Below are 19,568 nucleotides of genomic sequence, written 5' to 3'. Positions count from 1 at the left end.
GTTCTGCTCATCCTCACAATTACACAGAGTGAGGCACCGATTTCTTATCAGCCTACTTTGTCCCCACTTTATTTTTGTCTTTTTGTACTTTATCTTTATTGTTGAAAGTATTACCACCCCCTCCCCAGGCCTTCACCACACTACTGTCTGTGTCCGTGGGTTATGCATATATGCATATAAATTCTTTGGTTGATCTCTTCCTCTCCCTCCCCCACACCCTACCCCCACCCCCACACTTCCTGGTTTCCCTCTGAAATACTTCAGTCTGTTGCATACTTTAATGTCTCTGGATGTATTTTGTTTGTCAGTTTATTTTGTTCATTAGATTCCACATATAAGAGATCATGTGATAATTGTCTTTCTCTGACTGGCTTATTTCACTTGGCATAATACTCTCCAGGTCCCTCCATGCTGTCTCAAGGGTAAGAGAGCCTTCTTTTTTACTGCTGCATAGTATTCCATTGTGCACCACATGAACCACAGTTTTTTTATCCATTCATCTACTGATGGACACTTGGGTTGTTTCCAGATTTTATTTTATTTATTTATTTTTGTTTCCAGATTTTAGCTATTGTAAATTGCGCTGCTATGAACATAGGAGTGCATATATTCCTTTCTGATTGGTGTTTCAGGCTTCTTAGAATATATTCCTAGAAGTGGGATCACTGAGTCAAATGGCAGTTCTATTTTTAATTTTTAAAAAAATATATTTTATTGATTTCAGAGAGGAAGGGAGAGAGAAATAGAAACATCAATGATGAGAGAGAATCATTGATCAGCTGCCTCCTGCGTGCCCCGCACTGGGGATGGATCCCACACCCCAGCATGTGCCCTGACCTGGAATCAAACAGTGACATCCTGGTTCATAGGTTGAGACTCAACCACTGAGCAACATTGGCCAGGCTATTTTTAATATTTTGAGGAAACTCCATACTGTTTTCCATAGTGGTTGTACCAATCTGTATTCTCAGTGTACAAGGGTTTCTTTTTCTCCACTTCCTTGCCAGTGTTTGTTTTTTGTTGATTTATTGATGATAATCATTCTGGCAGGTGTGAAGTGGTACCTCATAGTCATTTTAATTTGCATCTCTCTGATGATTAGTGACGTTGAGCATTTTTTTCATATGTCTCTTGGCCATTTGTATGTTCTCTTTGGAGACATGTCTATTCAGATCATTTGCCCACTTTTTAATTGGATTATTTGTCTTCCTTTTGTTGAGTTGTATGAATACTTTATATATTGGGGAATTAACCCCTTATGTATCATTGGCAAATATGTTCTCCTATGAAGTGGGTTCCCTTTTCATTTTGATGCTGGTTTCCTTTGCTGTGCAGAAGCTTTTTAGTTTGATATGGTCCCATTTGTTTATTTTTTCCTTTGTTCCTCTTGCCCCTAGGCAATATATCTGTGAAAATTCTGCTACATGAGATGTTTGACATTTTGTTACCTATGGTTTTTTTCTAGGATTTGATGGTTTCATGACTTTGTATTATATCCATTTTGAGTTTATTCCATTTAAGTATTTTATCCACTTTAAGTTTATTCTTGTCTATGGTGTAATTTGGTTGTTTAATTTCATTTTTTTGCATGTACCTGTCCAGTTTTTGCAACACCATTTAGAGAATATCTTTGCTCCATTGTATTCTCTTGCCTCCACTGACAAATATTAATTGAACATAGTGGCTTAGGTTGATTTCTGGGTTCTCTGTTCTATTCCATTGATGTATATATGCCTGTTCTTGTGCCAGGACCAGGCTGTTTTTATTACAGTGGCTTTGATATCTGATACTGTGATCCCTCTAACTTTGTTCTTTCTCAAGATTGCTGCTGCTATTCAGGGTCTTTTTAAATTCCATATAAATTTTTGGAGAATGTGTTCTAGCTCTGTGAAATATGCTAATGGTATTTTAATAGGGATTGCATTGAATCTATAGATTGCTTTGGGTAGTATGGCCATTTTAATTATGTTAATTCTAGCAGTCCATGAACACATCTTTATATCTTTTTCTATCTCTTTTTTCCTGTCCTTTAGTTTTCTGAGTCTTTTACCTCCTTGGTTAAGTTTATTTCTAATTTTCCTAATTTTGTTGTTTTAGTAGTAAATGGGATTATTTTTTAAGTTTTTCTTTCTGAGAGATCATTATTGGTGTATAAAAAAGCCATAGATTTCTGGGTGTTAATTTTGTACCCTGCTACATTGCCAAATTCATTTACTAAATCTAGAAGTTTTTTGTGTAGTCCTTAGTGTTTTCTATGTACAATATCATGTCATCTGCAGATAATGACAATTTTACGTCCTTCTTTCCAATTTGGATACCTTTTATTTTTTCTTCTTGCCCGATTGCTGTAGCTAAGACTTCAGTACTATGTTGAATAAAAGTGGTAAAAGAGGACATCCCTGTTCTTGGGGAAATGGTTTTAGTTTTTGCCCATTAAGTATGATGTTGGCTGTAGGTTTGTCATATACAGCCTTTATTATGTTGAGGTATGATCCCTCTTTTCCTACTTTGCTGACAGTTTTTATCAAAAATGGTTGCTGAATTTTGTCGAATGCTTTTTCTGTGTCTATTGATATGATCATGTGATTTTTGTCTTTCAATTTTTTTTATGTGACTTGAGAATATTGCACTAGCCTGAGTACCTGGAGTAAATCCCACTTGGTCATGGTGTATGATCTTTTATTATATTGCTTAATTCGATTTGCTAATATTTTGTTGAGGATTTTAGTATCTATGTTCATCAAGGATATTGGCCAGTAATTCTCTTTCTTTGTAGTGTCTTTATCTGGTTTTGGAATTAGGATAATGCTGGCCTCCTAAAAGAGTTTGGAAGTGTTCCTTCCTCTTCGATTTTTTGGAATAGTTTGAGGAGGATGGGTGTTGGTTGTTCTTTGAAGGCTTGGTAAAACTCCCCTGTGAATCTGTCTTGACCAGGGGTTTTGTTTGCTGGGACCTTTTTATACTGCTTAAATTTCATTAATTGTTATTGGCCTACTCAGGTTTTTTTATTCTTCCTGATTCAGTTTCGGAAGATTGTATTTTTCTAGAAACATGTCCATTTCGTCCATGTTGTACAGCTTGAGTTGTTCATAGTATTTTCTTACAATCTTGTATTTCTGTGGTGACAGTTGTTACTTTACCTCTTTTCTTTCTGATTTTACTTATTTGGATCCTCTCTCTTTGTTTCTTGATGAGTCTAGCTAAAGGTTCATCAAACTTGTTTATCTTTTCAAAGAACCATCTATTGGATTCATTGATCTTTTCTATTGTGTTTTCAATCTCTATGTCATTTATTTCCACTCTGATCTTTATTATTTCCTTTATTCTACTTACTCTGAGCTTTTCTTGTTGTTCACTTTCTAATTCGTTTAGTTGATATGTTAAATAGTTTATTAGAGCTTTTTCTTGTTTCTTGAGGTAGGCCTGTAATGCTATGAACTTCCCTCTCAGGACTGCTTTTGTTGTGTCTCATAGATTTTTGGTTGTTGTGTGTTCATTTTCATTTGTTTCCATGAAGTTTTTTTTTTATTTCTTCCTTGATTTCATTGGTAACTCATTCATTGTTTAATAACATGCTATTTAGCCTCCATGTGTTTGAATGTTTTTGAGTGTTTTTATTGTAATTAATTTCTAGTTTCATGCCATTATGATCTGAGAAAATGCTTGATATGATTTCTATATTCTTGAACTTGTAGAGATTTATCTTTTGTCTTAATATGTGGTCAGTCTTTCAGAATTTCCCATATGCACTTGAGAAGAATGTATATTCTGCAGCTTTGGGGTGGAATATTCTGTAAATGTCAATTAAATCCATCTGTTCTAGTGTGTCATATAAGGTCTCTGTTTTTGTTGTTATTAACTTTTTGTCTGGAAGATACATGCAGTGATGTCAATGTTGTTAAAGTCCCCTGTTATGACTGTAATCCTGTCAATGTCTCCCTTAAGGTTCTCCAACAAAGTTTTTATATACTTAGGTACTCCTATATTGGGTGCATATATGTTTACTAGAGTTATATCCTTTTGTATTATGTAATGACCATCTTTGTCTCTTTTTATGGCCCTCGTTTTGAAGTCTATTTTGTCAGATATAAGTATTGCTACCCTGGCTTTTTTCTTTTTCATTTCTATTTGCATGGAAAATTTTTTTCCATCCTTTCACTTTCAGTCTGTGTCAAGCTTTGTTCTGAGGTGGGTCTCTTGTAGACAGCATATATATGGGTCATGTTTTCTTATCCACTCAGTCACCCTATGTCTTTTGACTGGAGCTTTTAATCCATTTACATTTAAGGTTATTATTGATAGATAGTTATATATGCCATTTTTTTCTTTCTACTTATCTCTCTCTCTCTCTCTCTCTCTCTCTCTCTCTCTCTCTCTTTCTTCTTCTTCTTCTTCTTCTTCTTCTTCTTCTTCTTCTTCTTCTTCTTCTTCTTCTTTTTCTTCTTCTTCTTCTTCTTCTTCTTCTTCTTCTTCTTCTTCTTCTTCTTCTTCTTTTTCTTCTTCTTCTTCTTCTTCTTCTTCTTCTTCTTCTTCTTCTTCTTCTTCTTCTTCTTCTTCTTCTTCTTCTTCTTCTTCTTCTTCTTCTTCTTCTTCTTCTTCTAGCACTCCCTTTAACATTTCCTGCAATGCTGGTTTGATGGTAATGTACTCCTTCAGCATTTTTTTGGGGAGTGGGGGGTCGGGGAAGCTCTTTATTTTTCCTTCAATTTTAAATGATAGCCTTGCTGGATAGAGTTGTCTTGGGTTCAGGTTCTTGTTTTTCATTACTTTGAATACTTTTTTTTTTCAATTAAATCTTTATTGTTCAGATTACTACATTAGTTACTCTTTTTTCCTACCATAACTCCCCTCCACCCAGTTCCCACCCCACCCTCTGCCCTCACTCCCCACCCACTGTCCTCATCCATAGGTGCACGATTATTGTCCAATCACTTCCCTCACCCCCACACCCCTTTCCCCCCGCAAGAATAGTCAGTCCATTACCTTTCTATGTCCCTGATTCTATTACAATCACCAGTTCATTCTGTTCATCAGATTATTTATTCACTTGATTTTTAGATTCACTTGTTGCTAGATGTGTATTTGTTGTTCATAATTTGTATCTTTACCTTTTTCTTCTTCTTCCTCTTCTTAAAGGATACCTTTCAGCATTTCATATAATACTGGTTTGGTGGTGATGAACTCCTTTAGCTTTTTCTTATCTGTGAAGCTCTTTATCTGACCTTTAATTCTGAATGATAGCTTTGCTGGATAAAGTAGTCTTGGTTGTAGGTTCTTGGTATTCATCACTTTGAATATTTCTTGCCACTCCCTTCTGGCCTGCAAAGTTTCTGTTGAGAAATCAGCTGACAGTCGTATGGGTACTCCCTTGTAGGTAACTGATTTTCTTTCTCTTGCTGCTTTTAGGATTCTCTCTTTGTCTTTCGCTCTTGGCATTTTAATTATGATGTGTCTTGGTGTGGTCCTCTTTGGATTCCTTTTGTTTGGGGTTCTCTGCACTTCCTGGACTTGGAAGTCTATTTCTTTTACCAGGTAGGGGAAGTTTTCTGTCATTATTTCTTGAAATAGGTTTTCAATATCTTGCTGTCTCTCATCTTCTGGCACCCCTATAATTCTGATGTTGGTACGCTTGAAGCTGTCCCAGAGGCTCCTTACACTATCTTCGTATTTTTGGATTCTTTTTTCTTTTTGCTTTTCCAGTTGGGTGTTTTTTGCTTCTTCATATTTCAGATCTTTTACTTGATTCTTGCGACCCTCTGGTCTGCTGTTGGGAGTCTGTATAATATTCTTTATTTCAGTCAGTGTATGCTTAATTTCTAGTTGGTTCTTTATCACAACATCGAGGGTCTCATTAGATTTCTTGAGGATCTCACTACATTTATTGGCGGTCTCACCAGTCTTCTTGAAGATCTCACTACATTTATCGGCGGTCTCAACAGTCTTTTCGAGGGCCTTATTAAATTTATTGGCGGCTTCTAGACAGTTCTTTAAATACCTTAAAAGTGTGGTTTTGAACTCTATATCCAACAGTTTGCTTTCCTCCAATTCTGTTGTTTGTGTCCTGTTTCTTTGTCTCAGCATTTTTTATGCTTCACTGTGCCGATAGAGTGCCTTTCTGTGCTAAGTGTCCCAATTACCTGAGGTAGACGCTCTTGGTGCACCCCCTTGTGGGCTTTGTGCACAGTCTTGTTGTAGTTAAGCCTTGATTGTTGTATTTATCACTGTGAGGAATTGACCTCTAGGCCAATTGGCTGTGAGAATCAGCTGTGTCTGCAGTGGGAGAACTTCTGTGCTGGAGACAACCCTCTGGGGCTAGACTTGCTTCGATGAGGCTTTGGTGCTCACTGAGTCTGCCCCCTGAGTGTGTCTTTTATGGTTCCATGGAGCTGCAAACTGGATGGTCCCACTCTGACCTTTGGGCTTCCTGGCTCCTGGATCTCTAGGGAGGTGCTAATCTAGCCTTTGCCTGAGGCTATCCAGCAAAAGTCTCCCTGCAGGGCTAGGGCGGGGCGGGTCCCACGGGATCAACAGGGCGGGGTTAGCAATTATGGCTGCTCTCAGTCTTGCCCTCAGAGGCTCTGCTTCTCAATGTCCCAGTAATCGCTGCAAGCCCCACGGAGAGAAAGCTGCCCTAGGGTTCTGAGCAATGCCAGACAGTCCCGCTTCTCCTGTATGAGTCTGGGTCCCTAGAGACTCATCTGGAACTGGAGCTCAGAGCCTGAGACTCCCTCCCGATTGAAAACGACAACTGCGCCCTCAGCCACCAGCCTGCTCCGCATGCACTCCGCACCTTAGTATTTTACTTCAGCACTGCGCCTCCTCTGAGTCTCGGTATGTTTTTCTCTTTCCTCCGAGTTGTAGAACTTCCACTCAGCCAGCCTTCCTGTGGTTCTGGATGATGTCCGTTCCGTCTTTTAGTTGTATTTTTGAAGTGGTTGTTTGAGGCAGCAAACTCTGGTGTTTACCTATGCCGCCATCTTGGTTTCTCCTCTACTTTGAATACTTCATGAAAATCCCTTCTGTTGAGAAATCAGCTGACATTCTAAAGGGTACTCCCTTGTAGGTAACTTTCTGTCTCCCTTTTGCTGCCTTTAAGATACTTTCTTTGTCTTTCATGTTTGACATTTTGATTATGATGTGTCTTGGAATGAGTCTCTTTGGGTTCATCTTGATTGAAACTCTCTGTGCATCCTGCACTTGTGTGACTTTTTCCTTCACCAAATTATGGAAGTTTTCTGTCATTATTTATTTAACCTGGTTCTCTATCCTTGCTCACTTTCTTCTCCTTCTGGTATCCCTATGATGCAAATGTTGTTACCTCGCATGTTCCAAAGTTCCCTTAAACTGTCCTCCTGCATAATTTTTTTTTTCTTTTTGCTGCTCTTTGATTGTGTTTTTTCTACCTTGTTCTTCAAGTCACTGATTCACTCTTCTGCCTCATTTAACCTACTTTTTATTCCTTCCCATGTATTCTTGATGCCAGTTATGTTATTCCTCATTTCCAACTGATTTTTTTTTAAAAAAATCTTTATTATTGAAAGTATTACATAGGTTCTTCTTTCTCCCCATTATACTCTTTCATCCTGCTTGCTGCCCCCCCACCCCCACCTGAGGCCCTCAACACCTCATTGTCTGTGTCCATGGGTTGTGCATATATGCATACAAGTTCATTGATTGAGCTCTTCCCACCCACCCTCCCCTGCCTTTCCAGTCTGTTCATGCTTTTGTGTCTCTGGGTCTTATTTATAGTTTCTACTTCTTGTTTCATACTGTTGTAAGTCCCACTAAGTGTCTTGAAATTCTCGCTAAGTTCCTTGTGTAGTCATTATCATTACTCTGAGCTCTGTATCTGATAAATGGCTTCCCTCCATTTTGTTAACTCTCTTTCTGGAGTGTCCTCCTTTTCTTTTATTTGGGGGTTGTTTTTTGTCTCCCATTTTTGTTGTTCCTTTGTATTTTTTTTCTATGTATTAAAGTAAATTGCTATGCCTCCCAGTCTTCACAGGGTGGCCTTATGTAGTAAATATTTTATGGGACCCAGTGGCGCAGTTTCTTAAATCCCCTGAGCTGGTTACTTGTGTGTTACTTGGGCTCTCCCATTATAAATGGGTCCTGAATGCTGCTGTCCCATTTCTGGGAAGAATCTCCTCTGACGTTGGCTGACTGTGAGGCTCACCCCCAACCACATCATCCAAGCTATTGCCTAGGTGCTGGCAGATAAAAACAAAATAAAACAAAATAAAAACATACAAGGCCCCTACAACAACAACAAAAGCAACCACAAAAGAAGAGAAAATTTGAAAGAAGAAAAAGTACAATGAAAGGGCAAAGATGAAAGAAAAAAGTTAAGAATAAAGAATAGGGGAAGGAAAATTTTATAAAAGAAAAGAGAAATAAGATAATTATGTAAAGGAAAATAGAGTAGAAAGCAGATAGACAAAATAATAGGAAAAGGCAAAGCAAATAGAAAGAAGGAGAAAGAAGAAAAAATAGAGTAAGAAAAGGGAAGGGAAAATTAGATCTATAAAAGAAAAAAGAGAGACTAAAATAATAATCAATAAAGAAGAAAGACACAGAAGATAAAGAAAAAAAAAGTAAAGTGGCATTGATCTCAGCAGACTTCAGTGCCTCCTGGGAGGTCCCTTTGGATTCTGCTCTTCTGATGACCAAGGCTGTTCTGTCTGCTAATGCTGGGCCTCCCAAGGAGGTACTCAGGTGCTAACCACTGTCAGGAACTGTCCTCCTTTGGCTTTCAGCAACCTGTTTGAAATTTCCAGGGATCCGCAGTTTGTGTCTTTCTCCCTAGGACTTGGCTGCTCGCAGGAGGAGCTGCACTCTAAGGCCAGTTCCATTAGCAGTACAGGGCCCAGTGATGGGTCAGCAACCTTCCCCAGGTTACCGGGCTCTACCTCTGCCTGCCTTCACCTGCCAGCCAACTGTCAATCTTAATCACTCAAAAGTCTGTTTCTGAAAGGGCTTTAGGCAGAATCAGGAGTCTTGACCTCTGGGTCTCCCCTGAGGAGGAGGTGCCATTCAGATGTCAGGGAACGTGATGGGTGTGTTTCCCTGTTCCAGAGCTACTCCTCTGAGAGGATCCAATATTTCCATGCCCTGAGCTGGGCCGAGACCCTTATATGCAGTCCAGGGGAACAGCTGGAAACCCGGAGCTTCTATCAGCTCTCCTGTGAGAGGGAAGCACCAGGCAGCTTCCCGGGATAGTAGGGTGGACAGCCCCATCCCTAATCCAGTCACTGGTTCCTGAGACTATTAAAAACTTGGCCTCTGCTGCTGTCTGCTCTGCAAAGGTCAAGATGCAGGGTGTGGCAGGCTGTGACGCCTAGGGCAGGGCTTTCGTTTTCCTGAGCTGTGGCTACTGGAATGGGCCATAGTCTCTCAGGAAAAGTGGCCATTGGTTTGGTGGGAGTGGGGGTGGGAGGGGGCCCAGCCTGGATTCCAGGCCTCGATCTTCTCAGGGAAATAATGCTTCCATAGCCGAAAGATCCCTCTTCATTCTTGGCCTGCCACCTGCAGAAGCTGGGTCAGCTCCTCTCACCACCTCATCCTTCCGACCAGTCTCCAGGTGTTTTCTGTCCTTCCTTGATATAAGTCTCTTCCTCAGCTGGGCCTCAGTTGGTAATTCTGGGTGAATATTCTCCAGTTTAGTTGTATTTCCTGCCTGGTCCTGAGGGAGGGGTGCCAGAAAGGTCTGCCTATTTGGCTGCCATCTTCCTCAAGAACTGTCCTGTTTGAATTCCTGTGAGTACCATCAGTTTTTCTGGAGGAAGAAGAGACTCCAAGAGCTGCTTAAATGAGAAGGGAAGGGATTGGGAGTTTCCTTGTTGAAAATGAGGCCCAGTATCATTCAACCATTCATTCAACAAACATTTACTGAGCACATGTCAATGCATCCAGCACAGAGCCAGTTATTGGGGCACAGAAAAAATATGACACAGTCCTAATTTGGGGGAATCTCTGGGGTACCCAAAGGGTTTTAGGGCAGGGCCCCTTGAAAGAAGCTGGAGTTAGCCCTGAGCCTGATGAGGCCTGGCACAGGCTTCCTGGCAACCAGTGGATTCCTTTCCTCCTGTCCCTGAGCCTGGTCACTGACGTAAATCTATTTCATGACCAATTGACCAAGAGATGTGACTATGAATAGGCACTGCTGAGGTGTGTACAGCAGTTTGCTGGGGAGCTCTAAGGCCGCAGCCCTCTGCAGACTCTCCAGACTCTGGACCACAGGCAGCCCGCTTTCCAGCTGCAGATCTCACCACCCTCCCAGGGCCCAGACAATTGACTGTTCAACTCCCTGAGCCACTATTATGTGTGCAAAGAGCAGTAGACAAAGTAGACAGAAATCTTGGCCCTCACTGACCAACATTCTAGCAGAGGAGCTAGCAAATCTGATGTCTAGAACAGTGAGTGCTGTGAATAAGCACAAAACAAGAGGAATGCAGAGAGGCTGGAGCAGGGGAGGGGACTGTTTGTATGGAGGGATCAAGGAAGGCCCCCTAAGAAGGTGGCAATGGCCAGAGACCTCAACCGCCAGGTGGGCGGGGCCAGAGTAGAGATCTTGAAGACCTGTTGTCTCCCTTTGTGCCCAGCTTTGCTCTTCTCACAAACGCTTGTTACGGGAGGTGAAATGGCACTCCTCTTGCTTTTCCCTTTGGTTCTGTCAATTTCTCAGTGATTTCCAAAGAGAAAATACTATTCAACAGGTGGCAAATTCTTCTGCATTCCAAGAGAGGGGCTGAACAACATCCATGGGACTTACAAGGGAGGCAACCTGGAATCAATTTAGTGACTGAAGTAATAAAAGGAAATTAGATTATTTTTTTGGAGGTAGTTGTTGATATGTAGCCCTCACCTGAAGCCTGGTGAGAAGCACTCCCAGAAAACCACCCAAAGAAGCTTATTTACTTATTTAGAGAGACTTTGAATGTGGGAGGGGCACAGTAGCTTGGTGAGCAACACATACACACACACAAGAAAACTGAAGTCAGAAGGTTGTTGTCAGTCTGAGGCAGCAGAGAGATAGAGACAGACAGACAGGAAGACACGTGCACACTCTGAGATAGAGAGACAGAGAACACAACCTGGGGCCATTTTAAATCTCATTGAGGAGGTCTTCCTGCTGACAGGCGGTAAATGGCCAAATTCCCAGAAGCTGAGAGAGGAAAGCTAAGCAGCTGGTTGGGCCAGCACTGTGCTGGCCAATGTCCTTACAAATGCCCAAGGAGGAGTCCCCTTTGCCATCCACGCAGCCCGGTTACTCCAGTGCTGCCAAATGAGACCTTGTCTCTCCTCCTCCTCCTCCTGTCAACACCGGAAGGGGCAGAAAACAGTGTGATCCTGGCAGAGCGAAAGGAGAGGGAGAATGGAGGAGTGCTCCCCACAGCACGTGCCCACACTTGCGCACAGTGGAGGGTGGGGGGGGAGGGCACAGGCCACACCTTGATGCAGTTATGTAATTATCCCACATATGAGTGACCAGCTGGAGACAGTGTGGGGACGAAGGCGACTGGAGCCTGCAGCCTGCCCAGCAGCTCCTCCAGGACTGGAGAGCAGGTTTGAGCAGGCTGGGTGGGGGCGGGGGAGATGAAGCTGTATTCTGGTTGTGTGTCACCAATCCCGCTCCTCCAAGGTGCTGGCTGTGCACTCCTCGCTACTCAGAAAAAGCCCACAGTTCTGCCCTCTCCCCTTCCTGTGTTCACGTCATCCTGGACCCTTACTTCCTTCCATCTGGCCTCAGCTCCAGCAGGCGATGCCCCATTAGCTGCTCACCCAGGCTGCTGGTGCCTTGAGCTAATGGCCCTGCCACTCCACCCTTCTCTCCCTTCCGGCCCACTGCCCATCCCAGGCACCCTCCCTCAGCCCAGCACGGGGACTCCAGAGCCTCAGAGACATCTGGCAGCACTAAGAGGTGAGTCCTTCTTTCTGTGGCTCCTCTCTACACCAACAGTTATTCCCCAGATTCCCAAATCCCCCTGCTCAGGGCGCCCCTGAAATCAGCAAGTTCATTCCCGTGGACACGATGGGACCTGGCTTCTCTGGGGCTCTCTGCTGGGGGGACCCTTTGGTTGCCACAACCTCCACCCTACCCAAACCCCAACTTCTCCTTCCCTTGGCTAGGAGCTAACACCAACCCTCCACTGCTGGACTGGTGGTCCACAGTGGGGGAGCAGCCACTTCTCTTCCCAGGGAGTTGGGGGAAGGGAACTGAAAGCAGAAGTCTAACTTCCATGCCTAAGAAAAGCACGTACTGTGGGGCCCAACTCTGTTTTGAATTCTCTCTCCCCCTTCTCTCCCCAGAGTCTCAGAAATTAAGCAGCCTTCGCTCTTCTGGGACCTGCACGCTTTCGTTCTGTCTTCTCTTGTCAATCCTCGATCACATTCTGTATTTTAAGAGGCGATACAGTGGAAAGAAAGCAGAGGACTGAGGGCTAGCAGTGTCGCTATCATCCGGGCTCCCCTGCTAACTGGCTGCCACCTCCCTTTGTGGGCCTCCGTCTGCCGAAGGCTTCTAATACCCTGGGCGGTTTGTGACTCCAGAGCTTCCCTCCTCAGGCCTGAGATCTGAGGTCAGGGAGCAGTGAGCACAGGAGCCAATTGGGCCACCGGGCCCCATGGACCTGCCCCCGCAGCTCTCCTTTGCCCTCTACGTGGCCGCCTTTGCACTGGGCTTCCCACTCAATGTCCTGGCCATTGGGGGCGCCGTGGCCCACGCCCGGCTCCGCCTCACTCCCAGCCTTGTCTATGCCCTCCACCTGGGCTGCTCAGACCTATTGCTGGCGGCTTCTCTTCCCCTGAAGGCGGTGGAGGCCCTGGCTGCGGGAGCCTGGCCTCTGCCGGCCCCGCTCTGTCCTGCCTTTGCCCTGGCCCACTTTGCTCCGCTCTATGCGGGTGGCGGCTTCCTGGCTGCCCTGAGTGCTGGCCGTTACCTAGGAGCCGCCTTCCCCTTGGGCTACCAAGCTGTTAGGAGGCCCTGCTATTCCTGGGGCGTGTGTGTGGCCATATGGGCCCTTGTCCTCTGTCACCTGGGGCTGGTCTTTGGGTTGGAGGCTCCGGGAGGCTGGATGGACAATACCACCAGCTCCCTAGGCATCAACACACCAGTCAATGGCTCTCCAGTCTGCTTGGAGGCCTGGGACCCAGCCTCAGCAGGCCCTGCTCGCCTCAGCCTCTCTCTCCTGCTCTTCTTTCTGCCCCTGACCATCACAGCCTTCTGCTACGTGGGCTGCCTCCGGGCACTGGCCAGCTCAGGCCTGAGTCACAGACGGAAACTAAGAGCAGCGTGGGTGGCTGGCGGGGCACTGCTCACACTGCTGCTCTGCTTGGGACCCTACAATGCCTCCAATGTGGCTGGCTTCTTGCAACCCGACATGGGAGGCCGCTGGAGGAAGCTGGGGCTCCTCACAGGTGCTTGGAGCGTGGTGCTCAACCCATTGGTGACCGGCTACTTGGGAAGGGGGATTGGCCGGGGGACATCATGTGGGACAAGAATCAAAGGGGGTACATCTCAGAAGTAGTAGCCTCTGCTGGGGGGCAGGAACATGCAGCAGAACCCCGCTGCTTCTCTAGGCCTCTGGTGGGGGCTGCTCCAAAGGAACTGCAGGGTGGCCTTGCCCTGGGGCACCCCTGGAGCCACTTATGGGAAGAACTGAGTCTGGCAAGATATCGTCCCACCTGGAGAGAAGAATGGAGGCCAGGAGCTGGTCGCAGGAGAAAGGTAAATTGACCTCTGCACACAGCAGCAGACTCTCCGTATCTGTCTCTCCTCTGCTTGGTCCTTACCTGCCTGCCTGTCAGTGTTATGGGCAGAGGCCTTTTACTAGTGGGAAAGTAGGAGGGGAGTTTGCTTCTAATCTAGAGGAACTGCCATCTGATGATACATATTGGGAGATGCTACTCCAAAGTCATTTCCTAGTCATTTAATTTCTGACTGAGACAGGAGGCAAAATAATGACACTGTAATACCACTGGAAACTCACAAGAGGGCAGCATTAGAACTGCGAACAGGAAGTTGGGGAGAAGGGATGCTTCAGCAGGGGGAGGGAAAATATTAGCAACACCAGAAATAGTCGCAAACAAATACAGAGCCTCTAATACGAGCCAGTCACCATGCCAAGTGCTTGACTAGTGTTGTCTCATTTCATCCTCACAAAGGCCTCTGATTTACCCGTGCAGCTGGGCAGGTTGTTCATTAACTCAATTCTAGCCTGTGCTTTGCTCACCAAGCCATGTGCCTGGCACAGGGGGGCCTCTATCCAGGGGAAGCAGCATCCTATCTAATAAAGAGGGAATATGCCAATTGACCCACATACCATCGCAAAGATGGTGGCGCCCACAGCCAATAAGGAGAGAATATGCTAATTGACTGCCCCGCCCTCAAAGTGGTGGCACCCACAGCCAATAAGGAGGGAACATGCTAATTGACTGCCATGCCCTCAAATATGGCAGTGCCCACAGCCACAAGATGGTGGCGCCCAGTCCCCACAGCACCGCTGGGGCAGCAGGCGCAGCAAGGCTGGGCCCACCTTGCTGCATGCCTGCCTCTGGAGTTTTCCAGTCCTCTCAGCCCCCCAGCTGCCCAGGGCCACCCAAGGCTCAGGTAACCAGGGCCAGCTGAGGCTTGCGCTGCCGACAGTGGCAGCAGCAGAGGTGTGATGGGGGCATCGTCTTCCCCTGATCGCCGGGTTGCCTCCCACCCCTAAGGGCTCCTGGACTGTGAAAGGGGGCAGGCCCGGCTGAAGGACCCCAGAGAGTAACTGAAGCCATTATCATCTTTATTTTGCAGGGAGAAAAAATTTTCCCAAGGCCCTACAGCAAGGAAGGGGTAGATGTGGGATGTGATCTTTCAAGGCAGGGCCCCCAAGGTCAGGGGACATTTGGAAAACTTAGTTATTGGGTTAATGCCTGTCCTTGGGGTCCATTTTACAAAGGTGAATGGTGGCACCCTGAACCCACAAGAAAGCAGGCAGAAGAGAGAGGCCATAAAGGAGGCAGACACTTGGGCATCTGCTCTGCCCAGGCCAGGGGTAGAAAGCAGATTTGTTCCTCTGATGATGACAGTGCCATGAACATATAGGAGCACCAAAAGTGGTAGCTATGTGCCCAGCATGCGTGAACAGATTTATACAAGTTATTTCTTTTCATGCTTAAATGTCTACAAGGGCAAGGAATTTTGTTTTATTTTCTGATATATCCCCAGCACCTAGAAGAGAGCCTAGCACACAGTAGGCTCTCAGTAAATGTTTGTTGCATGAGTGAATATTCACAATAGCCCTCCAAAGCAAGTTTTATTTTCTGTTTTATAAACATGGAAACAGGCCAGGGAAGTAACTTGCTGGAGGCTCTGTCGGGGGCAGAAACACGTTAGTTCCCTACACTGTGGTGATTCCAGAGAGGTTCCCATAACAGCTCCGGTGGCCCCCTGCTCCTCCCATAATGCCAGAGACTATTCTCTCTCCTATTCTCTGGAGTACCTGCTGCTGGGCCACTTCTTCCTGTTACTTGTGCCTCATCCTCATAGGGGAGATTTCAGTTGCTCTCTGGGGCCCATGGGCCTTGCATGATCCTCCCCTGGCATCATCTCCTGACCCCTGGCCCTTGAACCCTAAACCTTCTACCAGTTCCCCCAGTGGGTCAAGCCTGTGCACCTGCCATTCCTTCTGCCTGCAGTGTTTCCTCCAGTGGTTCTCTGCCTCTGTATTATCCTCCCACCACTCAACCCTCCCAACCCTCTCATTACCAACTGTAAGCACCACAACAGCAAAAACTTTGTTTTGTCCACTACTTATTGAGATAATATTTTCATATCATAAAATTCACCCATTTGGTATGTACAATTCAATGAGTTTTAGTAAATTTACTGAGGTGTGCAACTATCACTAAATCCAATTTAGAACATTTTCATCACCCCAGTCAGATCCCTCATGCTCATTTACAGTAACTCCCACTTCCACCCCTATAACCAGTCATCTACTTGTTGTCTCTATAAATGTGCCTATTCTGGACATTTTATATAAATGAAAACATATAATGCTCAGTCTTTAATGTCTGGCTTTTTTCACTTAGCATAATGTTTTTGAGGTTCATCCGCATTATAGTACACATGGGTATTCCATTCCTTCTTATTGCAGGTAGTGTTCTATTGTATGGATATGCTGCCTGGTTTATCCATTCATTAGCTGATAGGTCACAGAGGGATGTTTCCATTTCTTGGCTATTATGACTAATGCTATTTTTTTGTTATTTTTAAAATATGTTTTTAAAGATTTCAGAGAGAGCGAGGCAGAGAGAGAGAGAGAGAGATCAATGATGAGAGAGAATAATTGATCAGCTGCTTCCTGCATGCCCCCTACTGGGGATTGAACCCACAACCCAGGCATGTGCCCTGACCAGGAATCGAACCGTGACCTCCTGGTTCATGAGTCAACGCTCAACCACTGAGTAACACTGGCTGGGCGACTAATGCTATTTGAACACTTATGAGCAAGACTGTGTGGACATATGTTTTTCTTTCTTTTAAGTAGATACCTACCTATAAGGGAATTGGGTCACATGGTAAGTTTATGTTTACCTTTTAAAGACACTCACACTGCTTAAAAGTGACTCCACTATTTTGTATTCTCCCCAGCAACATGTGAGGATTCTCATTTCTTCACATCCTCACCAACACTTGACATCTGTTTTTACTTATAGCCATTCCAGTAGCATGGGAATAAAATGGTATCTCATTGTGTTCCATAAATATTTGAATGAATAAATAAATAATCTCTGAAGCTGGACAGAACTTGGGTTTGAATTCTGGTGGTGATTACCTGGAGCAAGTCACTTCTGCACAGTGAGGCACAAGACATAATGGTGATACCTTGAGAATCAGAGTATCTGCTATAGATTATATGCCCCCTAAAAGGTAGCTGCTATCATCACCACCACCATCATCATTATTATTAATGTTATTATTACCGTCACCCCAGGGACAAGCCCATACCAGGGACTCGGGTGATGGCAACTAACACCTGTTAAGTGCTCACCCTAACATGTCAGGCTCGCTTCTAAGCATTTGATATGGACTAATGCTGTAATCTACACAATAACATATGAGATTGGTACTGTGATCCTCTCTGTTTTAGATGAAAAAGCAGAGATTCAGAGAGTTTACATCACTTGCTCCATATCAGAGTAAATAAGTGACGGAGCCGACATTGGACCCAGGCCATACTTACCATCACTGCATCCTGCTTCCTGTCCTTACAAGGCAAACTAGACGAGTGCCACGTAGAGAGCAGATAAACTGCAAGTGGAGGATGGGGGAAGGAGAGATGACGTCGGCTCAGGCCTGGTGGGGGCATTCCACTGGAGGCTGCCCTAGGAGCCAGGCCTCCACTTGTGGAATTTGCTCTTCATTTTGCATACAGAGCTAAAGGCATCTTTTGTGCTATGGCTCAGCAGTGAGTGACATCACAGGCACTGCCAGATCTTTATCAGTTCCGTCAGATTAATAGCTAACTGCACTTGCTCTGGAGGAACCAGCAAGGTGCCGAGTGGCAGAGCACTTGGATTCTTAAATAAGCAGGTGAGTGCTGGGCCCTGAGTAACTGTGGAGGAGCCGCTTGGCGCTTACTTTACTGGGGGAAGCAGTAGGAGACAGGCTGACCCCAGTGGGGAAGGCGTCAGGGGGCATGAGAAAGTGAGGTGGTGACGATGTTCTCTGTGGATTGTTGAGACGCTGCCATCTCTCTCCCTCTCTGTCTCACAACCTCTTTCTCTCTAGTGGCCATCACCATGGACACAAGCCTGGATCCATCCTTCTTCCCCGGCAATCACTGGCTGTACTTCTCCGTGTACCTCTTCACCTTCTTGGTGGGGCTCCCGCTCAACCTGGTGGCTCTGGTGATCTTCGCCCGCAAGCTGCAGCGCCGCCCAGTGGCCGTGGACGTGCTCTTGCTGAACCTGACCCTCTCGGACCTGCTCCTGCTGCTCTTCCTGCCCTTCCGCATGGTGGAGGCGGCCAGCGGCATGCACTGGCGGCTGCCCTTCATTTTCTGCCCCTTAACCAAATTCCTCTTCTTCACCACCATCTATCTCACATCCCTCTTCCTGACAGCTGTGAGCATCGAGCGCTACCTGAGCGTGGCCTACCCGCTGTGGTACAAGGCCCGGCCAAGGCTCCGACAGGCTGGCCTGGTCAGTGGGGCCTGCTGGCTCCTGGCCACTGGGCACTGCAGCGTGGTCTTTATCACCGAATTCTCAGGAAACTCTTCCCTCAGCACCTGCTACCTGGACTTCCAGAAGGAGCAGCTGGCCATTCTCCTGCCTGTCCGGCTGGAGATGGCTGTGGTCCTTTTTGGAATTCCCCTGCTCATCACCAGCTACTGCTACAGCTGCCTGGTGTGCACACTCAGGAGGGGAGCCAGCCACCGGCGGAAGAGGGTGGCAGGGCTAGTGGCAGCCACGATGCTTAACTTCCTCATCTGCTTTGGGCCCTACAATATTTCTCATGTTGTGGGCTACCTCCAGAATAAAAGCCCAGTATGGAGAAATTACGTGCTACTCCTCAGCACCTTGAATTCTTGCGTTGATCCCTTGGTTTACTACTTCTCATCATCTGGGTTCCAGGCTGACTTTCAGAGGCTGCTGCAAAGGCTGCCTGGGGTCTGGGGCTTCTGGAGGCAGGAGAGCTGCTTGAAACTGAAGAAGAATGAAGAGGGGCAACCGCGGGAGCTGTCCAATGTAGAGAAACAGGTAGTGGACTCTAAGAGGGCTGTGGAGCGGGCGTCAAGTGGCCTGAACTGAAAGACATCTCATCACAAGGCAGTTCCCAGCTCAAGTTAGGCGGGACCTGGGAGTGGCAGGCTGGAGACTGATGCCGTCGAGCAGAGCAGGCACCCAGCCTTCCTAAGGATGTGCTCGCCAAAGCCCAATTCTTGATTTCACCACTCTGCCCTCCCTCCCTCGCTTCCCATCCCCCCCGCTGTGGATTAGGCCCAGGATGTAGTCAAGGTGAGCGCGCGAGGAAAACGAGCTCCCGGGGACAGCAGCCAGCTCCGGTGAAAGAGGAGTTGAGGGCAGTGTCCAGGGCCGAGGGAGCTACCCAGTGGCTTGAGACAAGAGAGAAGAATCTACCCTTCAGAGCCGCTGACCTGGCAAGTCAGGAGCGGAGGACACAGGATCCAGGCACGAAGGAGCGTCCTGCTCTCACATGGACTTTTCCAGAAAGTTTCCATTGTTCAATAAATTCAGATTTTCAGGGACATTTATGAAAAAAATGACAGAACAAAAATTACCTGAATAAATTTGATAGCAAGCAAAAGACAATGGTCTTTCCTTATTCTGTTTTCTTTCTTTTTTTTTAATTAAATCTTTATTGTTCAAATTATTACAGTTGTTCCTCTTTTTTCCCCCCATAGCTCTCCTCCACCCAGTTCCCACCCCATCCTCTGCCCTTACCCCTCCCACTGTCCTCATCCATAGGTGTACGATTTTTGTTCAGTCTCTTCCTGCACCCCCACACCGCTTTCCCCCCAAGAATTGTCAGTCCACTCCCTTTCTATGCCCCTGGCTCT

General features: G+C 45.8%; 2 protein-coding genes across 3 annotated transcripts; both read left to right on the top strand.

Annotated features, from left to right (window-relative positions):
- Positions 1-12,050: 12,050 nt before the first annotated feature.
- Positions 12,051-13,552, top strand: FFAR1 (free fatty acid receptor 1). Its single transcript, XM_036346991.1, has one exon. It carries the CDS (start codon positions 12,624-12,626, stop codon positions 13,524-13,526), a length of 903 nt encoding a protein of 300 aa, XP_036202884.1. The 5' UTR covers positions 12,051-12,623; the 3' UTR covers positions 13,527-13,552.
- Positions 13,553-13,617: 65 nt separating this feature from the next.
- On the top strand, positions 13,618-19,305 carry FFAR3 (free fatty acid receptor 3). 2 transcript variants are annotated; one of them, XM_036346989.1, is made up of 2 exons: positions 13,618-13,726; positions 17,777-19,305. In XM_036346989.1, exons 1-2 carry the CDS (start codon positions 13,648-13,650, stop codon positions 18,796-18,798), a joined length of 1,101 nt encoding a protein of 366 aa, XP_036202882.1. In that variant the 5' UTR covers positions 13,618-13,647; the 3' UTR covers positions 18,799-19,305. The 2 variants fall into 2 exon arrangements, with proteins under 2 accessions (XP_036202882.1, XP_036202883.1); XM_036346990.1 differs by lacking the exon at positions 13,618-13,726 and adding an exon at positions 17,119-17,578.
- Positions 19,306-19,568: the final 263 nt, after the last annotated feature.

This window comes from Myotis myotis, unplaced genomic scaffold, assembly GCF_014108235.1.
Source record: "Myotis myotis isolate mMyoMyo1 unplaced genomic scaffold, mMyoMyo1.p scaffold_m19_p_19, whole genome shotgun sequence".
NCBI lineage: Eukaryota > Metazoa > Chordata > Mammalia > Chiroptera > Vespertilionidae > Myotis > Myotis myotis.
The sequence above is the reverse complement of the archived record's forward strand: the minus strand, read 5'-3'. Positions and strand labels throughout refer to the sequence as shown.

What these genes read in the sequence shown, in the direction of transcription:
- FFAR1 (XM_036346991.1), top strand. Translation starts at nt 12,624, where the DNA reads ATGGACCTGCCCCCGCAGCTCTCCTTTGCCCTCTACGTGGCCGCCTTT.
- FFAR3 (XM_036346989.1), top strand. Translation starts at nt 13,648, where the DNA reads ATGGGAAGAACTGAGTCTGGCAAGATATCGTCCCACCTGGAGAGAAGA. An exon ending in GAGCTGGTCGCAGGAGAAAG is followed by an intron (nt 13,727 to 17,776) that starts GTAAATTGACCT and finishes CTTTCTCTCTAG; the next exon opens with TGGCCATCACCATGGACACA.